Source organism: Sorex araneus, chromosome 11 (assembly GCF_027595985.1).
Source record: "Sorex araneus isolate mSorAra2 chromosome 11, mSorAra2.pri, whole genome shotgun sequence".
Taxonomy (NCBI): domain Eukaryota; kingdom Metazoa; phylum Chordata; class Mammalia; order Eulipotyphla; family Soricidae; genus Sorex; species Sorex araneus.
In genome coordinates this window covers 52,959,689-52,979,666 of record NC_073312.1, presented here as the reverse complement: position 1 = coordinate 52,979,666, position 19,978 = coordinate 52,959,689, and the positions used below count along the sequence as shown (strand labels likewise).

Genomic DNA, 19,978 nt, shown 5'->3' with positions numbered 1-19,978 from the left:
CAACATACTTCTCTCCTTCTAAAAGGTACACTCAGCTGCTTAAACCAATTTTATTCTGTTTTCTTTATGTAACTGTGAAAAAAAGAACAGATGTTTTTCCAAAATTATTTAAGCTTGGAAGATATTCTATAGTTTTCTTCAATATAATCTTAAGGATCACCAAAACCACTATGATGACACCTTATTAGCTGACTTCTTTAAAGTTGTTAAATAAATGATAGAACGCACAGGATTGTTCAATAGAGGAAATGTTTATTTTAACACAATGTTGTGAATTATTGGCCAATCTATGTTCTTTTCCATTATGGACTTTAAAAACATCTAGTTATTCTACATGTCAAGCACCGAAGCATTCTTAAAACTTACCACATTCTTCACTTCATTCCTTACTGCCTAGATTCCTTTACATCTTCTCTGATAGAATGTTTAACTGGAGTTATCAGCCAGCATGATCATGCTTCATTATAAAACCTATTAAAATGGTCTTTTTACAAAAGCAGCGTTTGCTGTTATGCCAAAGTCCTGCAGATACTAAAATGAGATCCTATAGAAAGCCTTTTAAGTGCAGAGAGCTGTCTTTGAGTTATTTTTTCATTATGCAAAACTTGGCCCAGGAGAGATGGCCATGTACCTCGTTAGCTAAAACAGGCAAGCATGTCAGGACTGCAAATTAATTTAGCAGAGAATGTTGAAGTGGACTCAGATCACTCGGGTTTCCCAGGCAGATCTCAGTCCACTAAAACTATCAGGACAACTCAGTGAGGTCAGAACCTCAAAAATGTTTATCTTTATTGTCTGTTTCCCAGACTCTCAAAGAATACAAACTCCTCCTTAAGCTAAACCTGTACGAGGAAGAGCCAATGGTCTGTGGGAATCAAAAAAGCCTGGATACAACTTTTAAGTTTTCTGAGGGTTTGATAAGTACAAACTTACCAACTCCCCAAATTCCAATGAAGTAGCAATGGGAACAATCAAGCACAGTCTTCCTTACTCCTTGTACTAATAATCCTTTGTGTTTATGAAGTAAAGGGTTCCAAGGGACACATAATTTTATGTAATATGTATCATGCAGACACCGTGATGCAGTTAGGAGAGAATTCATATGATCTATTATGCCACCATCTACTAATTTAACACACTACTTGCCCTTACTCTTTATTGACTTCACATTCTTGCCACTTTACTATTTGAATAAAGTGGTATGTGATGGTTACATCACTCCAGGACTCTGAGTTGAGGTGTGCCTGTGTCAAGTTTCATCCAATTTTCCTACCCCAGTTATGAAGCCCACTAACAGCAGACCTGCATGGTCTTCTAGACGCTAGAAAAATACTAGAGTGGCTGCCTCCAGAGCCAGGAGTACGGCAAGCAATGTGATCACACTATCAAGAAAGGTAAGTTTACTTTTCTGTGTTCGACCCTGGAACTACGCATCCTTCTTGGGATGTGAAGGCACCACGTTAGTATTAGTGACCGTACGCAAGTTCCTTATGGAAAATAAGCAATATTCTCTTTCAGATGTGATTTTTCTTTTTAAATCAACAGACTACGCTTCCATTTGTGGATTGTAAATGTCATCCAATTCAGGAAATCAAAAAAAAAATACATATTCCCTTATACTTGCATATTTACTTATTTTTTTGGACACTTTGATGATGACAGAACATCAGGTTTGAAGGGTGACAGTGTGAATCATCAGCATGTAGAGAAAACCTGGAGAGCCCCAGAAGCCAAGAAAGTAAGCATGCTATCAGACAGACGCATTTCATTTTAAGTCTGATGAGCCTGCATTTAAGATTTTCCAGCTGGACAGGTTTGCCAGGGCATTAGGGAAACCGAGGGGGTTTGTTCCTCTTCTCACACTCACACACTCACGGTCGAACTGAACACACACCTGGGGCACGTTCAAACTCTATGTGCTGTAGGTGGTATCGATAGATGTATGTGTATGTATATAATGCTTTTTAAAAAAAAATGGCTTGGCATCTGACAAGGACACGAAGGCAACGTAGGGTGCAGTGAGTCTGGCTCTGAGAAACGTGCACAGCCCCGCAAGAAGTGCCCGTTAAAACGAAACATTTCTGTGGATGAAGACAGACATGGCAAGCGGGAGGGGCGGGGGCCGACAGACAATACAGAGACCCGCCGCTCCCCACCGACCGGGTGCCACCTGGACCCGGCGCTTAACCCCTGCTTACTGTGGGCTCTTGGGGTAGAAGGGCAGGGTCACATGGCTGAGATCCTGGATGTCGAAAGCCGTGGGCTCAGCGGAGATCGCCTGCCGCTTGGTGCGTGGCTCGCCCTGCAAGGTGCTCGCGCTCTGCTTCTGCGCCTGCTGGGTGGCTGGCCGGATCACCGAGCGGTACTTGTCCAGCTCGTTCTGCAGCTTCTGGATCAGTTCGTCCTTCTGATCCAACTCCAGCTCGAGCTCGTCGATGAGAGCATCCCTTTGCCTCAGCTCCTCGATCTTCTCCTGGAGTGCATACTGTAAATCCCGCAGGGTGCCCATGCTCCTCCGGGCTGCCGGGGCTCCTTCCTGCCGCCGCTCCGCGTCTCGGGGCTTCCTCCCCTCTCCGTTCAACTTTCCCCAAAGTCGCCGCTGCCTTCTGAGTGCACAAGCTTCCTACTTGAGCCCCAAGCCAGCCCTGGCTTCTGAGCATGCCCAGTCCCGCGGGCTCCAGCCACCGAGTTTCCGTGCAGCTGCCACTTCTCGGGGCTGACGGCGGCGCGGCGGGGCGCGGGGCTGAGCCCAACGGCGGGTCCGAGCCGGGCTGGAACCTGCCACACCGTGGGCGCGCTGGGCGCAGCTGCTGCGCCGGGGACCGAGTCACCGCGAGGCGCAGCGGCAGTGGGAGCCGGAGACTTGCGGGGAGGGGCGGGGGTGTGAGGCAGCAGCTGTGACTGTGCCTGGTCACTCGTGCCCCGGTGTCGGAGGAAGCCACTGGTGCGTGTGGGGTGCCTGATAAAACCTCTGGGGCGCGCTGAGGGTGTGCGGGCGGAGCGAGGCGGGGGCACTACTTCGGGGGCGGGGAGGGGGAGGGGGAGCAGGGAGGACCCCCCACGGAAACTGGGGAGGCGTCAAGCAGCTCCCGAGTCTTGCAGTCCGGAGGAGGCTGGGCTCGAGAGCCGAGCGGACTCGGGGTGTCCTCGGAGCTCGCCGTCCCGGAGGTATTGTCACCGCGGCGCCCGCTGCGCAAAGCTCTCAGCCCCGCTTGCGCCCAGCTCGCCCCTCTTGCACCGCGAGCGCCTCGCACAGGTGGCTCCAGCTGCAGAGGAAGGAAACTTGCCCCTCCAGAGAAGATGGCACGTCCCCGTCCCTGCCCGGGCGCGCTTCCTCCTAGAATAGCCAGGTACCTCTCTGGTCTTCAAAGGGGAGCTTCTGGTCTCCCTCCCTCTCCACTCACTCCCCAGTCCAAGTCTCCTGCTAATTACTCCCCTTTCTGCCCACTCCAAACTCGAATTGATAAACTTTTTAAAAATTATTTTTCCCTTCCTTTTTTTTTCCGTTTTAAAAATTATTTTTCCCTTCCTTTTTTTTTTTCTGTTTTAAAGGCAAAAGCCCAGAAGACTGCTCAGCATCTCCACTCGCCCTCCCAATTGAGCTAGTTTTCCTAATTGGTATCAGTGGGCCTGGCTGCAGCTTTTGCTGAACTGGGGAGTGGGGAGTGTGATGGGCAGGGGAGGTGGGGAGTGAGAGGAAACCTTTGTTCAGCTCCAGAAAAGTGCATCTGTAACTGAACCACACCTTTCAAAAACACTGCTTTCATGGGCCAGAGAGTTCAGTGGGTAGGGTAGTTTGCTGTGCATAAAAAGGGACCTGGATTTGTTCCCAGGACCACTTAGGTCCTCAGAGGCCCACCAGCTGAGTTATCCCAAAGCGCAACTCCAGGAGTAAGCCCTTAGTAATTCTGTGATTATTTCAAGGTGTGCCCTCCCCCCAAAAAAAATTTTTTTAATGCACTACTTTTCTAATGACCACAACACTAGCATTTTATTTTGCCATTTGAGTATCAAGACACAATTCCGACACAAATATGAGAAAATCATACAGAGGAGGAAGGAAGGGGTGCATCAAACTGGACATTACCACCTACATCTGTCCACTCAATATGTCCCCAAATGATGAGTTAGTCAGCAACCCATCTGTCTGAGAAATTCAATATTTGTCTAAATCTTCACTAACTCAGCTAATTTTATAGCTTCTTTATTCGCTCACTTTAATTACTATTCTTGGGAATTCAGTGTTTGAATCCCTCGGGGTTCTGTTTGCCCATTCCTTAACACTGAAACGAAGTGGACAGAAAATAATACCAAACCTGAATTGGAAATTAGAACTATTCACTGTAATCTAAACTCAGTCAAGTACACATATATCAATTTCAAAAAGATTTTCTCACTTTTGCTTTGGAATTCACTACTTTCTGTGGGGAGAAGGGGGATTATTGAGAGGGGGAAGAGTAATCTAATGGGTAGTGAACTAGCTCTTTGATTTGAAGTGTACTTCTAAAGTCAAAGCTGTTAAATGACAAAGCATATAAAATCTCAGTCTTCCACACAGATTATGATCTGAATCTTTTTGTACAAATGACATAAATCACTCCATTAATCTGCCTTCCAACATGAACCCCTCCAGAATGCAATATGTAAAGTGGATAATTTCTTAAACTTTCTCATTGTAATGAACTAAACATAAATAATTTACAAATACAAGCAGCAGTAAAGAACAGTTCTGATTTGTTGTTGTTTTAATTAAAATAAACCAAGCAGGAATATTGTGGTTTCTTATAACTAACTCTATTCTAAAAGCACTTCTGTGACATTTTCATTCTCCTAGGCAAAAGGCCAAATTCTTATCTTATTTAACCTAAGGGAATTCTTAAATTTCATGGGAAAATGTTTAAAACTATATTAATTTTTTCCTATAGATCTATTATAAGAGTCCTGAGACAAAGAGTTTATGTTTAAAAATATATCAAAAACAAAAAGACATGCTATTAGGCAGCTGCTAAGCAGAGAGCTATGTTTTAAAGATTTGCATGAGGCTTAAATGGGGTTATTTGGTCTTTGAAGAACCAAAGGAAATTCTTCCTAATTCGTAGAAAGTCTATAGGTACAAGAGAAAAATAGAAACTAAATCATGTTTTCTTTTACTTTAAAAAAAATATGTGTACATATGTGTGTGAATTTATTTATCTACACACTTCATGGGCAAGAGAGATAGTACAGCAAGAAGGTTGTTTGCATCAGATGGCCCAGGTATAATCCCTAGCGTCACATAAAGTTCTGCAAAACCCTGCCAGGAGTTATCTCTGAGCACAGAGCCAGGAGTGAGCCCCGAGCACTACTAGGTGTGACCCAAATCCAAAACTAAATAAAATACTTCAATCAAATGTATTACTATTAAACTCATTTTAAACAAAAATGCTATTTTATGCTGAATGTGTAAAGAGTTTCACTATTTATACGCTATCTATATACATTTATGCTATATCTGTAGACTAAAATGGTTTAGCTACATTTTAATTTCCAATGTAACTCCTATGACACAAATTATTTTCTATTATAAATTCAATATGGAGTTGGGAATATTGCAACAAAAGCAAAATACTAAGATGTCATAAATATTATAATAATAGCGTTACACTTTAAAAGACACTGAGTATAAAAAATAGATTTACCCGAGCATACAAAATAAAAAACATTTAATGATCCCTTAAAATGTTTATCATTCTTTATTAAAAACCCATATTTTAGAGTTTCTTTTTCACTCTGTCAAATTAACCATTTTCATTAGGTATTTTATCAATACTCTCTGGTCTCATCATTTTGGTCAGAGGTCACCCAGTTTTCAGCTCAGATTTGTTAGTGATTCCAATATTTTCTTTAACATTTTTACATTATACTTGGTGACAGTTGAAAACTAATTTTAGATAGAAAGCAATCAAGATTCTGCAACAATATTTTAATAGACAAATTTTACCAACTAAGTATTCCTATATGTTTCACAGCAAACTTCAGTGGCCAAATTATAAGATCAAAGATCAGCTGCAAGTCTACTTTCTGCTCAAGAGAAAGTGGCTACTACAGTCAGAAATAGAGTGAAGCAAAATGACAAACACCAACTTTCCATCATTGCCTACACTGGGATTAGGTCTTAATGTTACATGCTATTGTTATAAATTTAAATGAACCGAATTGCATTAACTTATTGTTATATATTTATTGTTATAAAAATTTAAATGAACTAAATTTATGACAGTATTTCTCAACTAGGGACCAAAAAGACCCCAAGAGCCCAGGATATTCCAAGAAAGCCACTAAGTGAAAAATCATGTAAGTGGGGGGCCATGGCGTTAGACTAGAGAGTCAAAAGATAAAGCAGGTAGATCCCCAAGAGGAAGAAGGTCAAAAGGTGGTCAAACTCCACAAAAGACTGAGAAGTACCACTCTAGAATGCCACAGTCAATTAACAACCTACTTTTCTATTTGTCATAGCTTTAGTAGAAGAAAAATGATCAGAACAAATTATGGCAATCTGATGCTCTTCAAAATTGCACTTAACACTCAAGATTGAGGGTAAATATTATCATGCCTTCCTTAATGGAATTCCAGAATCACTTGATGAGGCATTCAATAATGCGTCTTTATGATAATGACTGTTAAAAAATAAAGTCAGAAGAATTTATCATCCTTCCACAAAAACCTAATTAGCCTCAAATGAGTTGTGTTGATTTTGTCATCCAATTGTCCATTTTAGTGATACTAAATCTTTTTTGAAGAATTCTGAATTTGAAATTTCAATGGCTATTGGCATATGTGTATATGTATCCTGTGTTAAAAAACAAAGCAAAAATAATCTTAAGCAAAACCAAAAAGATTTAAAAAGCCTTTTAAGTTATAAAAGCCACCTAAAAATAATGTTTAACAATCTGGCATGTTCTAAGTTGTTAATAATAATCAAGATAACAACAAGGATAAGATCATTGAATTATTAATGTTTAATAGGCATTGTTTATATAATTCTACAAATTTAACATTTGTGTCCACTTAGATTTAAGAAAATGCAGATACAGAGTCACCCACTTAATGAATAACAAAGCCTGGGTTCAAATCCGGACTACTGGATGCAGAACTCAATTTCTCTTGCCTCTGACCCGCATCACTTTATACTGTACCCCACTGTAGATATTTCTATGTCCTGCTTCTGATACAGAGAGGTAAGAGTGTCCTAAACAGTAACTAGCCTGACTTTGGATTGGAGAGGAGGACAGAGAAATCTGGGAAGTCCTAAAAAACAAAACAGGAATAAAATAGTTGTTTTAAATTCCCATGCCCAAAACTGAGTACATTTCACTACTTTCATTCTGGTTTAGAGAACTGGCCATTTTAGTACTTAATTGAATGGGACATCCTCATTTTAAAACTAAAGTTCTTGGGGCTGGAGCAATAGCATAGCAGTTAGGGCGTTTGCCTTGTATGCAGCCAACCCAGGTTCGATTCCCAGCATCCCATATGGTCCCCTGAGCACTGCCAGCATTAATTCCTGAGTGCATGAGCCAGGAGTAACCCCTGTATATCACCGGGTGTGACCCAAAAAAAGCAAAAAATAAAATAAAATAAAAAAGTTCTTGGTACCCCTTTGTCCTGGGCAAAATGAGTTTGTTAGTCACTCTCTTAAAGTTAGAGATGTGAAACTTCTTTATAATAAATGTTTTCACATTTTGTTTTCAAAGTTATTGACACAAAAGTAGGACCAACAGAAGTATATATAATCATTGTCGGATCTATTATTTTAGACATAAACCCATTTACATGTGTTTTATGTGACTATTTTAGGAAGCAGTTAATCTTATTTGAATATATAATAATATACCACAGTAATTATTTTGTGGACTATAAATAAGACAAGTGATAAAACAGAACTTCAGTTTCAATTTGATTATCTGACAAAAATTCAAGTTTATGTGATTGTAATAGAAATCTGTAATTTGTTCAACGTGGCATCTTATAGATATAACACAGAAATTCAATCACCTACCATTTGATAAACTTCCATAGAATATGAATATTCTTATGCCTGTGTTTAGGGAATAAATTTGGCCATCATGAACATATACTTGCATTAATACAAATTAAAATGCTAATAGCTGGGCTGTTTTGAAGTCGTACCACTGTGAATTGTAAGTCTGCTTGGGGAAGAAAAGTATAAACCATTAATGATGAAAAACTTACTACAGAGACTTGGAAAGTAATAGTGCACTGTCCCATAATTGCTAATGTGCTTAAGGTTTAATACTGAATTAGTGTCATGCCCAATATTAGTTGAAATGAATTCTTATATTCTAGAGCTCAAATTTATGGTAAGTTATTATTCAGCCTTAGCTTAAACCAGTGCTCATGAAAATCTATGTTCTAACAAAAAGAACATTTCTTGCTTCCCTTTAGTAAGCTACCCATTTCTAATGGCCAGGAAAAACAAATTTTTTAAAAAATATATTAGGTTTAGGGTAATTTTCATAAGTGAAATAATTTTAAATGCATAACATGAAATTTCAAAATGTTTTACATGCAAATATTATTTTACTGTATCCTAAGTACAGTGAATATATACTTGATAATGTATCCTCATAATATAGCCAAGACATAATTAATGGTAATTTCTGTTATTCTTTGGATTTATTAAATGTTTTTAATTTCCTAAATTAATAAATGTTTTATATAAAATATTAAAAATTATCTTCCACAGATATATTTGATAGTATTGAGTTATACAAGAATTACTCTAGAATCAATGATTTTTGTTGTCTATTTTACTGCAAATGGCATTTGACAGTTGATACAATTGGCCATTTTATGCATGTTTTATAGTTAAAATTTCAATTAAAAAATAATACCACATTTTGTCACTGAATGTGTAATATTAATAAGTTAAGAAAGTGATGAAGATATAATAAACATAATAAAATAGAATTTCAGATTAATTGACTATCAGTAAACTAAAGGAATGAATTAGGCAAGAGTAAAACCCTAAGACATTTATTTGTTTCTGCTATATGATTATCTGAGATTTGGAGAGTAGAAGCAACCAGCAAGGGAAAAAAAAATCTCAGTAGGGAAAACAGTATTCTTCACTCTCATCATCATAATGGACATTATCACCTAACTTCAAATTAAAGAACCTCTTTATATTGTGACTTTTATAACAAGCACCATGAGTTAGAAGTCCAGCAATCAAATTGGTAAATGAAAGAGCAGGCTGAGAGAACAAATGGATAGAAATCTCAGGCCAAGAGGCAGTGCCTGATGCTTGTGAAAGCATTACTCTCTTAACAAGGAGAAAGCCTCAGCCCGGGGCTCTTACGATGCATGTATTTGTTGATTTGCTGTGTTTAGAACCAACTCAAGAAAATCAGTTACTTTGTCCAGTGTACACTTTTAGAAAACATTCAATAATCTCTTTATGGTTCAGACTATAATGATTAAAATTCACTTTTTAGAGCACAGGCATTTAATCTAGTTGGTAAAGATACTTTCAATATTAATGGTTCATATTTAAGCAGAAATATATTTATCCAAATTGGACCTCGAAAAGAGCCTCCAATCGTTGGGAAAGACGAGTAAGGAGAGGCTGCTAAAATCTCAGGGCTGGGACGAATGGGGACATTACTGGCTCCCGCTCAAGCAAATCGATGAACAACGGGATGACAGTGACAGTGAGAGAGTGATATTCATCCAAGAACTATATTCAATAAGCTGTTACCAAACACAGCAGATAGTTTCAATGCTTCCTACAAGCAAATATAAAATAGGTGCATTTACAGTTGTTTTGCTATTGGTAGAGAATATCCAATGTTTATCTTGAGTCACAGCATTGTGTAAAAATATTTTTATTCAAAGGTCAAAGTTAATTCAGACTTATTGTGAAAAAAATTTTCCATAGACTATCGTCCAGCCAAAATTCTAACCACATATCCACCTTAGAAAAAGGTCTATGTTGACTAGCAACATTTGGTGTGAAAAGGGGACTGGAAATCTTCAAAACATTTATTTGTGAAATGTTAAAGCATTTGCTGTTGTTAATATCATAAAGAACTCTGTGAAAGTGTGCCTATTTTCACTTTTGCAGCTTTACTCCAAAAGTTGACAGCAAGTAACATTTTGTTAGCACTCATAAAAGTTAAACTGACCTAATCTAAAAGCATTTCCATATGCACCTTATTATTTATTTGTGTTACTTTATGCCACTTAGAAGGCACTCACAAAATTTGTCATGATTTGGCATCTGACCCTTCCACAAACTCGCCAAAACAAAAGCAAAGGCATCATTCTTTCATTCTTTACTAATAATGGGTATTACAGAACTTTGAGCTAAAATGAATTTTAGAGGCAATATAATTCAATTTCCGGGGCTGGAGATATAGTACAGCGGGTAGGGCGTTTGCCTTGCACGCGGCCGACCCGGGTTCAAATCCCAGCATCCCATATGGTCCCCTGAGCACGGCCAGGGGTAATTCCTGAGTGCAGAGCCAGGAGTAACCCCTGTGCATTGCCAGGTGTGACCCAAAAAGAAAAAAAAAATTTCCTAATTTTACTCTTAAGTTTAAGAAAATTTCAAGACTGTGAAAGCTGGCAAAGGCAAGTTTAGAACCCAAGTATCATATAAGATTCTTAAAATATTATTCTTTCACTTGATATTTTACTATTAAAGCACATAAAAGTTTGACTTTATTCATATAAAAATTCTACTTCATATGTTTTAGCATTTAAAGGTAGTTAAAAATCAATCTGGTACACTTTAATTTGATGCAGAGATTATGTTAAAAAATCTTTGACATATAGAGTTAGTTTTATGTTTTTCCTTGTACTCGAACCATAAGGAACTTTTTCAACTACTCTGGGGATTCATATGAAACTAAAGTGTGTGTGTGTGTGTTCACATGCATATGTTCACAGTCATGCAAAACATATACCATAGGTATGAAAGGATGAAAGGTAACCCCATCTTCTAATCAAACCTTGTTGTGAAAGTAGAGAGGCATGATAGATGAATAAATATGGAATTTTTTACTCTACCCTAATTTGATAAGGGCCTAAATTGAGGAATAAAATACGCCATCTCATTCTATCTCTTTTGGGACATAATAAGATCTCCTCATCAAAGGAATTTAAAACCCTGGAAATATGAAATACTATTACCAAAAAAGAACATTTCTCTCCAATTCATAGAAATTCCAACATACTACCATAACACCATAAACTTCAAATATATGTATATATATGTATATATACCTTTGGTTTATACTGACACTCATTATTCAGGTCTTCTCTCAAGATTTCAGGAATGAAATCAATTAACCTTAGGCTATTTGATGTTTTTAAGGTGTAATAACTTTAGAATATGTCAAGTAATCAATTTTGTCCAGTTAGTATTATCTAAAAGAGTACGCTACAAAATATTTACAAGAAATTGGTTAAAGATACATCGTAAGGGCTAGAGTGGTAGCACAGCAGGTAGGGCATTTGCCTTGCACACGCCGATCCGGGTTTCATTCCCAGCATCCCATAATCCTCCGAGCACCATCAGGAGTAATTCCTGAGTGCATGAGCCAGAAGTAACCCCTGTGCATCGCAGGGTGTGACCCAAAAAGCAAAAAAAAAAAAAAAAAAACTGTAAAATATTTTGAAAATGGAATTAAATGTTTATTACATTTATATTTTATTTAAATTAATTTGCATGTTAATACTCCATGTGTATTTTAAATTATTAATCTAGCTATAAAGAAAACTACTAACACATTGCAAAATTTCCACGTTCTGAAATCAGGGAATATCCAATTGTGAGAAACTGGAATAACCACTTAAGAAAACAGATTTAAAAAAATACCAACAGTAAGTAACAGCTGGTGTAATAGCTAAACTCAGAGGGTAAAGAATAGCTCTGTGAGCAACTCAATAACTGTAATTCAGAGCTCTCACCCACCAAAAGACTTACTGAAACACAATACACTTCCTCAAAGTATAAATCAGGGCACTTGAGTTCATTAAAATATAAATAAGTATAATTAAAAGAATGCCATCGTCAATAATGGGAGACACTGAGAAAATGCCAATAAAACAGATTTATTTCTATAATGCTTCTCCATAACATAATTTTCCAATATAACTATGACTAAGTAACTAAAATATATAATTGAAATAAGTAAGCTTTTTGGGATTTCCATAACACAGCATGTTAGGGCCGACAACACAGTACTGGTCCCTTGAACATAACTGCCAACTACCAGTATTTTTCTTATAAAACCACAGCTTACTCAGTCTGTGACCACAGCCAATGACATGACAGAAAGCCAAGAAAATATAACAAATTTGGTGCCTACAGGAAGGACTAACATTGCCATTTGATACATAGTCACCTTTCCTCTTTCTAAAATTTCCTCTGTTCAAAGGGTTGGTTACAATATTATTGCTTGGGTCAGGAAAACATTCAAGAGAAATTATAATAGGACTGAAATCATGAGAGCAACCTGATTAATAAATTAATTATATGTGTTATACTGACCTTTCATTCTTATAAATCTCTAAGCACCAAGCAATTTCATTTTAACATTTCAGAGCGTGAAGTTTTCCACTTCTGCTGTGAAACCCAATTCCTCTGCTGATTCATTACTCTCAAATCCAAATCCCACTGCATCTCCATTATTATCTTCCATCTTTAAAATCATTAATTGAATGGATTCATTGTTCAGGTCTTTTCTCAAATTTCTCAGAAAACACTTTCTCTAATAATCCGTCTGAATAATCTCCATGATATATTTTTTATAATAGCATTTATCACAATTTATAATCCTATATTATTGCAAGGACATTTGTTAAGTTATTTTATCTGTTAGACCAAGTCTTCTTAAACTTTTTCTGCTCATGACACCTTTAAGCCCAGAAAATGCAACATGGAATATGTGTTGGCAAAAGCACCTCAAATGCATCGACAGTTCAATTTTATTTAGTTTTTTGATCATTGTGCATGTAGAAACCTTTTACTGTTTCCAAGTTTCCATGACCCCATGTTCAGGTATGTGACCCCATAGTTTAACATGCTTGGTTTCTTATATTACACTGCAAAGTCAAAGAAAGCAGATAACCCGTACTGTTTACCCACATCCATAACTAGTAAGTACCTCCTAACCCCTTATGAATTGCATTGAAAGAATGAAGGCAGGATTAAATAAATTCGACAAATATTGGCTTAGTATCTATATCACTACCAAGAACAAAGAAAATGTATCTCTTTCCCCCCCTATCCTCCAAGAGATTTAACAAAGAAACTAAACTAAATATTGTTTGATGTAATGTGGAGATGGGGGTTCACAATTTGCCCTTCATTTGTATTATACAGGATTACATTCATCGTAAGTCTCAGAAATGTTGGTTAGGCTGACTTGGAGAAGGTGTTGCTATATATTCTAAGTTTCAATCAGGAAGACTAAAACTCATATGTCTGTCTGAATATTAGATAGCACTAATTCTTGTGTTTTTCCTAGAAATAATTATATAGCTGCAGACTTTGCACAGGTGGTTCAGATGTATGTCTAATCACTTAATCACTATAGGAAAAACATTTAAAACTAAAATATTATAAAGAAAATAAGCCTAGAATATAGATATAACACACATGTATACACATGTTTGCATGTGTGTGGACATTTACATGTACACATGATTATATATGTATACTACAAAATCATTAAATATGAATTGAGTAAATAAATATCAGAAGTGAATACAGATAAGTTTCTCTATAATGTGATAGCAAATCATGGCATGAAAAATATGGTAGTGATTTTTCTGTACACTATAATTTTGAGTGTTTTTTGTGAATGTGATAAGTCAAATATGCAAGAGATCATTTTTACCTGTTTAAGTTCCAGGATAATTGTGTTAAATCTCCATCAACTGAAATTATTAATGGAAATATTGCATCAACCCAACCACATGTTCAGATTACACCTCGACTCTCAACCCTCTCGAAACACTTCTAAAATGCCATACTCTCACAGTCTTTCTTTCTTTAGCTTTATAATGCATTGTCTTCAAGGTTCAATGCTCTTTCTTGTAATCCTGGCAGCATCCATAGCATCAGCTACACATGCGACTTTTATTTTTTGGCTTCTTCACACATTCTAGCTACTCCTTCAAAAGATTACAGCATTATCTGGAGCTGACCTTTGTTTTTCTTTTATGTCCCTTTTAAAACTAAAATATCTCAGAAAACTTCATGTCAATTGATATCATTTTTAAAGTTAATACTTCCAACTGAGGCACTTCCAAGCTAAGAGCTAAGACAGTGATTATTAATATTGTCTCTTCCCTTATGTCCTCATTTACAATGTGTTCTAAGTTCAAATTGACACAGAGTTCAAATTAGCAAATTTGTCTATAAAATTATTTTAATACAATAACTTAATTATTGAGGTAGACATATATACTACCTTCTCTCCCTCTTTCTTATGGTTCCCTTTCTACAGAATATTAGAGTGAATGGCAATCGAAGCAATGAAATAATATCATAGTCAACTGAACATTTGTACCGCTAACTTTTGCTGGCAGTAATCCAAAAATTAAGGTGCTATTCAATTAATCAAAGCACAAACATATAGCTAATGCATAAAAAGGAATACTTCTCTACATGTTTTATATCATTTAAAAAATCATAACAATAAGTCCATCAAATTTACTGTACTTGGCAATCTCCTCATAGCCATCATTTTTGTCAAACTTACAAAAATATGAGCCCAAATTCTCCCTATAAAAAAATAACTACTAAGGCAGAAGCACAGAATCAGGAATAAGCTCTAAGCAATGCTGGGATTTGCCACAAAACATAAATAAATAAATAAATAAAACACCTACCTATGGAAGGCCAAGTCTAAAAATAAAAAAAATCAAAGTTTTATGTCCACATATCCCAAAGCTTCTACAAATGAAGCTTCTACACTGCAAAGTATGTCTGCTTCAGGGTCTAAGTGCAAATCAGGATTTCAAATTTGCAATTGCCTGAAATCTGGATAAAATAAGACCCAAGTTGTAACTTGAATGTAAGAACCCTCTTGTTTAGGATAGCACATTGTTTTACTCTATAGTTTTCATTTATATTTTTCTTCTAAATCAGGAGTCTCATATTACATGCATCAATATACATAATTCTTCAGCATGATATCCCATGATGAAACATATGTTTGCTTAATAGTAAGCTTTATAAACTTGGAGAGCATCTTTCTACATATAGAAGGAATCCCTTTATTTTGAATAAATGTTTTAGAAAATGACTTCTAATTGAGATTTGATCACCTTAAAAATAAAAAGTATAGCAAAGTATTTTTGATTATAAATTTATACTTTTTAATGGCTAATTCCACCTTAAATATATTTCCATAAGTAGTATATAGCTTCAACAAGTAGTACATTTTCACAATGTTTTTCTTGTATTAAGTACAAATTCACAAGATCTAAAATATAAAGGTACAATTGCACCCTCTACTGTTCAAATAATCAATTTCACATTGAACAAAGTACTGTGTATTAAACACATCCACTTTAAAATGAAACAGGCAACTCATATTGGCTTCCTTTTAATATTTACTAACATATCCTTGAAATATTAAACACTATTTGTTAAAATTTCTTTAGTAATACAGTGAAAACCTGACAACAATCTGACAGTTATTGAAACTGTGTAACTAGTCTACAAAATAATGACTCTTAGCAAACTATATGAAAAGTAAATATTCATTATTATAACACAATTTTTATCACATTTTTACATTAGTCTTAACAGAAAACTGATTCATGCAAGCCATAAATTTGCATACTTTTTCACTAGTTAACAAAAATCATCCAATTTTTTTCTTATTAGGAATTAAAATAAATATCAATATTTCTCTGAAAATGTAGTTGGAAGTTCAAATAAAAAAAATAGTTTGGGGATGGAGATATAGTAGAACAAGGAAGATGCTTGTCTTGACAACTGAGATTCAATTCTAGCACCCCATAGAGTTCCCCAAGCATCGTCAGGAGTGACTCCTAAGCAAAGTCAGGAGTTCCTTGAGCACTGTTAGTATGACCTAAGATCAAAAGATCAAAACCCTAAAAGAGGAGAAGAAGAAGAAAGAAGGAAGGAAGAAGAAAGAAGAACAGAAGAACAGAAGAAAGAAGAAGGAAGAAGAAGAAGAAGAAGAAAGAAGGAAGAAGAAGCAGAAGAAGAAGAAGAAGAAGAAGAAGAAGAAGAAGAAGAAGAAGAAGAAGAAGAAGAAGAAGAAGAAGAAGAAGAAGAAGAAGAAGAAGAAGACAATTAATCTACTTTTATTATTTTCCTATCATGATCAAAATTTAAAATAGTATTAGTCAAAATTTATAGCTGGTTCTTTTAAACCTTTTTTGTTTTAACTGATAGTTGCTTGATATCTATTCAGGACTTAATTTTTAAAATGAATTTCTTTTTAAATAATAAGTTAATGATAGCATATTAACTTGTTACCATCCATCCTCCCTCCAGGCTTAATTAAAATCTCTGGACTTAAACACGTTCAAGGCATTGGAAAATTCCTAAGCAGGTAAGTATTGAAAGGCTAATACCTAAGAGAAGCAGGAAGCCCAGAGAGGTGAACGTAATACTCGGTGCCTTTTTGAAGCTTTGAGAATTACAGAACCTTTGTGAAAAAGATACAATACTTAGAAGTTTGAGAGAGTGAAAGGCTGAGGAAAGCTTCTAAAAAGCCTTAAGGAATTTTAAATTAGGAGGTTAGACACAACCATCTAAAAACCCTGAAAGTCTAACCTTAATTGTTAATACTACAGGTCTCATGGCTATGAAATTCTGCTTCAAATCTGCTTAGTCCCCAATTGAGTTAAGGTGTTAAGGCTCTACTTAACCTACTTGGCAGGAGCTAAATAAGTTGTCCCTGGAGAAAAACCACAGGCTCCCAGGCCTCAACTCGTTAATATAAATTCTCATAAATAACATCCAGAATTCTTCCAGAACTAAGTATATAAAGAAGCAACACCACATGTCTAAAAACTTTAAAGAAGTATACAATAAAGTAGACCAATATTCCATATTGTTATCACTGGGCAGGCACTTAGTATAACTATAACAAATATATTTTAGAATTTTGACAAAATTGTTGGTAATTTCATCAGAAATCTAAAAGCTATAATAGTACAATTATAAAATTTTATATCCAAAAAAGCAATAAATAATGCCTAATAAGCATGTAGTTTATTTAATAGGATGAAAACAGAATTAGTAACTCAAAGATAAATACAAAAAAATTGTTGTGTTAAAGAAAAAGAATTTTAAAAAGACAGGAGCCAGAGTGATAGCACAGCAGGTAGGGCATTTGCTTTGCACACGGCTGACCTGGGTTCAATCCCAAGCATCCCATATGGTCCCCAGAGCACTGCCAGGAGTAATTCCTGAGTGCAGAGCCAGGAGTAATTCCTGAGCAACGCTGGGTGTGACCCAAAAAGCAAAAAAAAAAAAAAAAAAAAAAAATTAAAAAAGACAGAAAAAGATGCTACATGTATGGTAATAAGGGAAAGAACTTCTATATAGAGAAATAACGTTTTTAAGAAATCAGAGAAAAGGACCTATATGGCAGACATGATATTTCAATATCTGAAAACACAATAGCGATGAACTTTTTTAAATGATGACAGGTATAACAAAATCTTTCAAAAGATACTGTAAATCACTAGCATAGTAAATACAGAACACAAAAGGGACTGCCCATATAGATATATAAACATAGACACCCATAGATATGTACATAATTATAAGCCACTTATAATACAAAAACAAACAGAAGAGTTCTAATAGCAGATAGAAGTATCACAACTTCAAAGGAGCAACAGTAAGATAACTGCTGGCTTTTGATCATTGTTTGGGGCTCGCTTAAAATGTTAATTTGGATTTTTGTTTGTTTTTAGGTCTCAGCCAGTGGAGCTTGTGGGATACCCTGTCTCAGGGGTCACTGCCAAAAGTGGTCAGGACCATGTGGTGCCAGGGACCAAACTGGGTTTTCTGCTGGCAAAGCATGCACTTATCGTCTGAGACATCTCCCTGACCTGACTGCTGGGATGACCCTGGGCCACAGGCACTGCTACCTAAAGCAGCCACAATGACTCAGACAAAATTCAATACATACATACATATCCTATCCATGTGGAAGAGGGAGCTGAAGTAGTATTGTTAGGCTACCACACTGTTCAAGAAGTGATATTCATTTCTCTTTTACTTTGTTCACTGTATCACTGTCATCCCATTGCTCATAGATTTGCTCGAGCGGGCACCAGTAATGTCTTCATTGTGAGACTTGTTGTTACTGTTTTTGGCATATTGAATCTGCCATGGGTAACTTGCCAGGCTCTGCCATGCGGGCAAGATACTCTCGGTAGCTGGACAGGCTCTCTGAGAGGGGCAGAGGAATCAAACCTGGGTTGTCCGCATGCAAGGCAAACACCCTACTGCTGTGCTATCGCTCCAGCCCTTAACTTTGTTAATTCAAAGAAATGCAGTTAATGGCAGTAGTGCTGGGCCACAGTCAGTGGTGCTCAGAGTTTATTCTGAGCTATAGGACTTTGCTTCTTTTGGTGCTCAGGGGAGCATATGCTGTGCCAAGAATCAAGCTGGTGTTGACTGCATGCAAAGCAAGCACCCTAATCCATGCACTATCTCTCTGGCCCTTAATTTCCTTGTTAACGTTATAAATGATTTCCCTAGAGCCAACACCCTTGGAACATCAACTTCGTGATATGCATTTCCAAGTGAATATATAACTACATATCCTTAACTTCTGCTAATACTTAATTTCATTTTAAATAAGTATTTTAAGCATAGAAAATGAAAAATGAAATCATTTTAAGAAATTTTTCACTTTTGGTTCTTCCACAGAATAAAATGTCTAAACTACTTTTTCTAGTTGGATAATTATCTTTATGATTTATGAAATTTAATTTCATAAACAAAATAAGAACTTGTTTCTCACAATTAGAAATCCCCATGGATTGTTCTCATCACAAAAATTTAGTAGAGAAGTGAATATGAATGTGTATGTGTGGTTTATTTCAAGATGACGCTTAGTTCAAGATGAGAAAACTTTCTCAGAACTCAAAATTTCCAGCAAAAGATTCAGCTTAGAGACAAAATAAGACATTTTCAAATAGAAAAAAAAAAACAGACTAAACCAACCTTTAAAAACAAATGACTGTTTCATTAATGTTTCTCTACTAAAAATACAAACAAAAAACCTTAGTTACATCATTTTTACTGCACTTAGCTTTTGAAACTAAGTTGGATGCAACATAAATCAGAGCATACTAAAGAAAGAGTTATTAATAACTTCATTTCACCAAGAGGTTGAGATGAGTAAGCTGCCAACACACAAACCCACAAACCACTGACTTTTCCAACTTCAATTCCATGATGTCTCAATAGATTCAAAATCAAAAGAAATTGACATGTACTACCAAACATGGCCGTGCTGTGTGGTCTTCCAGTTATAAAACTGTAAACACTCTCACATCGTTGAATCTTTTCTATATGTTAATCAGGTTTTGAACAAAAAACTTTAACTTTTAATCATTTAAAGAAATAGACTTTTAAGTATTACTTGTAAAAAGTTGAATAAATCACATTGCTAAAGGGAAAGAAGACCCTTATATAAAGATATTGACAATTATTATGTGAGAAATTTACAGTGGTGGGCTAAAGACATGAAATTCTGCAGATGTGAATTCTTTCATATGCCACAGAAATAACATCCCCACTGAAGAGTATCAAATAGTTGGAATACAATAGATCCCATGTGCACTTGACAGGCTATAAAAAATCCAATTTCAGAAAAAAATCCATTTACAAAAAAGATGTTACCATATCACCCTCCAATATTTTATGTGGGGAGTATTCTCCAATATATGCTTAACA

General features: G+C 36.2%; 1 protein-coding gene across 2 annotated transcripts in view; it reads right to left on the bottom strand.

Annotated features, from left to right (window-relative positions):
• The window catches only part of PRKG1 (protein kinase cGMP-dependent 1), a 1,291,607-nt gene that overhangs the window by 1,197,863 nt on the left and 73,766 nt on the right, over nt 1-19,978 (bottom strand). Inside the window, exon 1 of one of the 2 annotated variants that reach the window (XM_004607508.2) lies at nt 2,199-2,926. The exons of the other annotated variant lie outside the window; for it this stretch is intronic. Coding sequence (XP_004607565.1) covers nt 2,199-2,509 — 311 coding nt within the window. The 5' untranslated portion in view covers nt 2,510-2,926. Of the gene's footprint in view, nt 1-2,198; nt 2,927-19,978 lie in introns of those variants that run through there. 2 annotated transcript variants of the gene reach the window in all.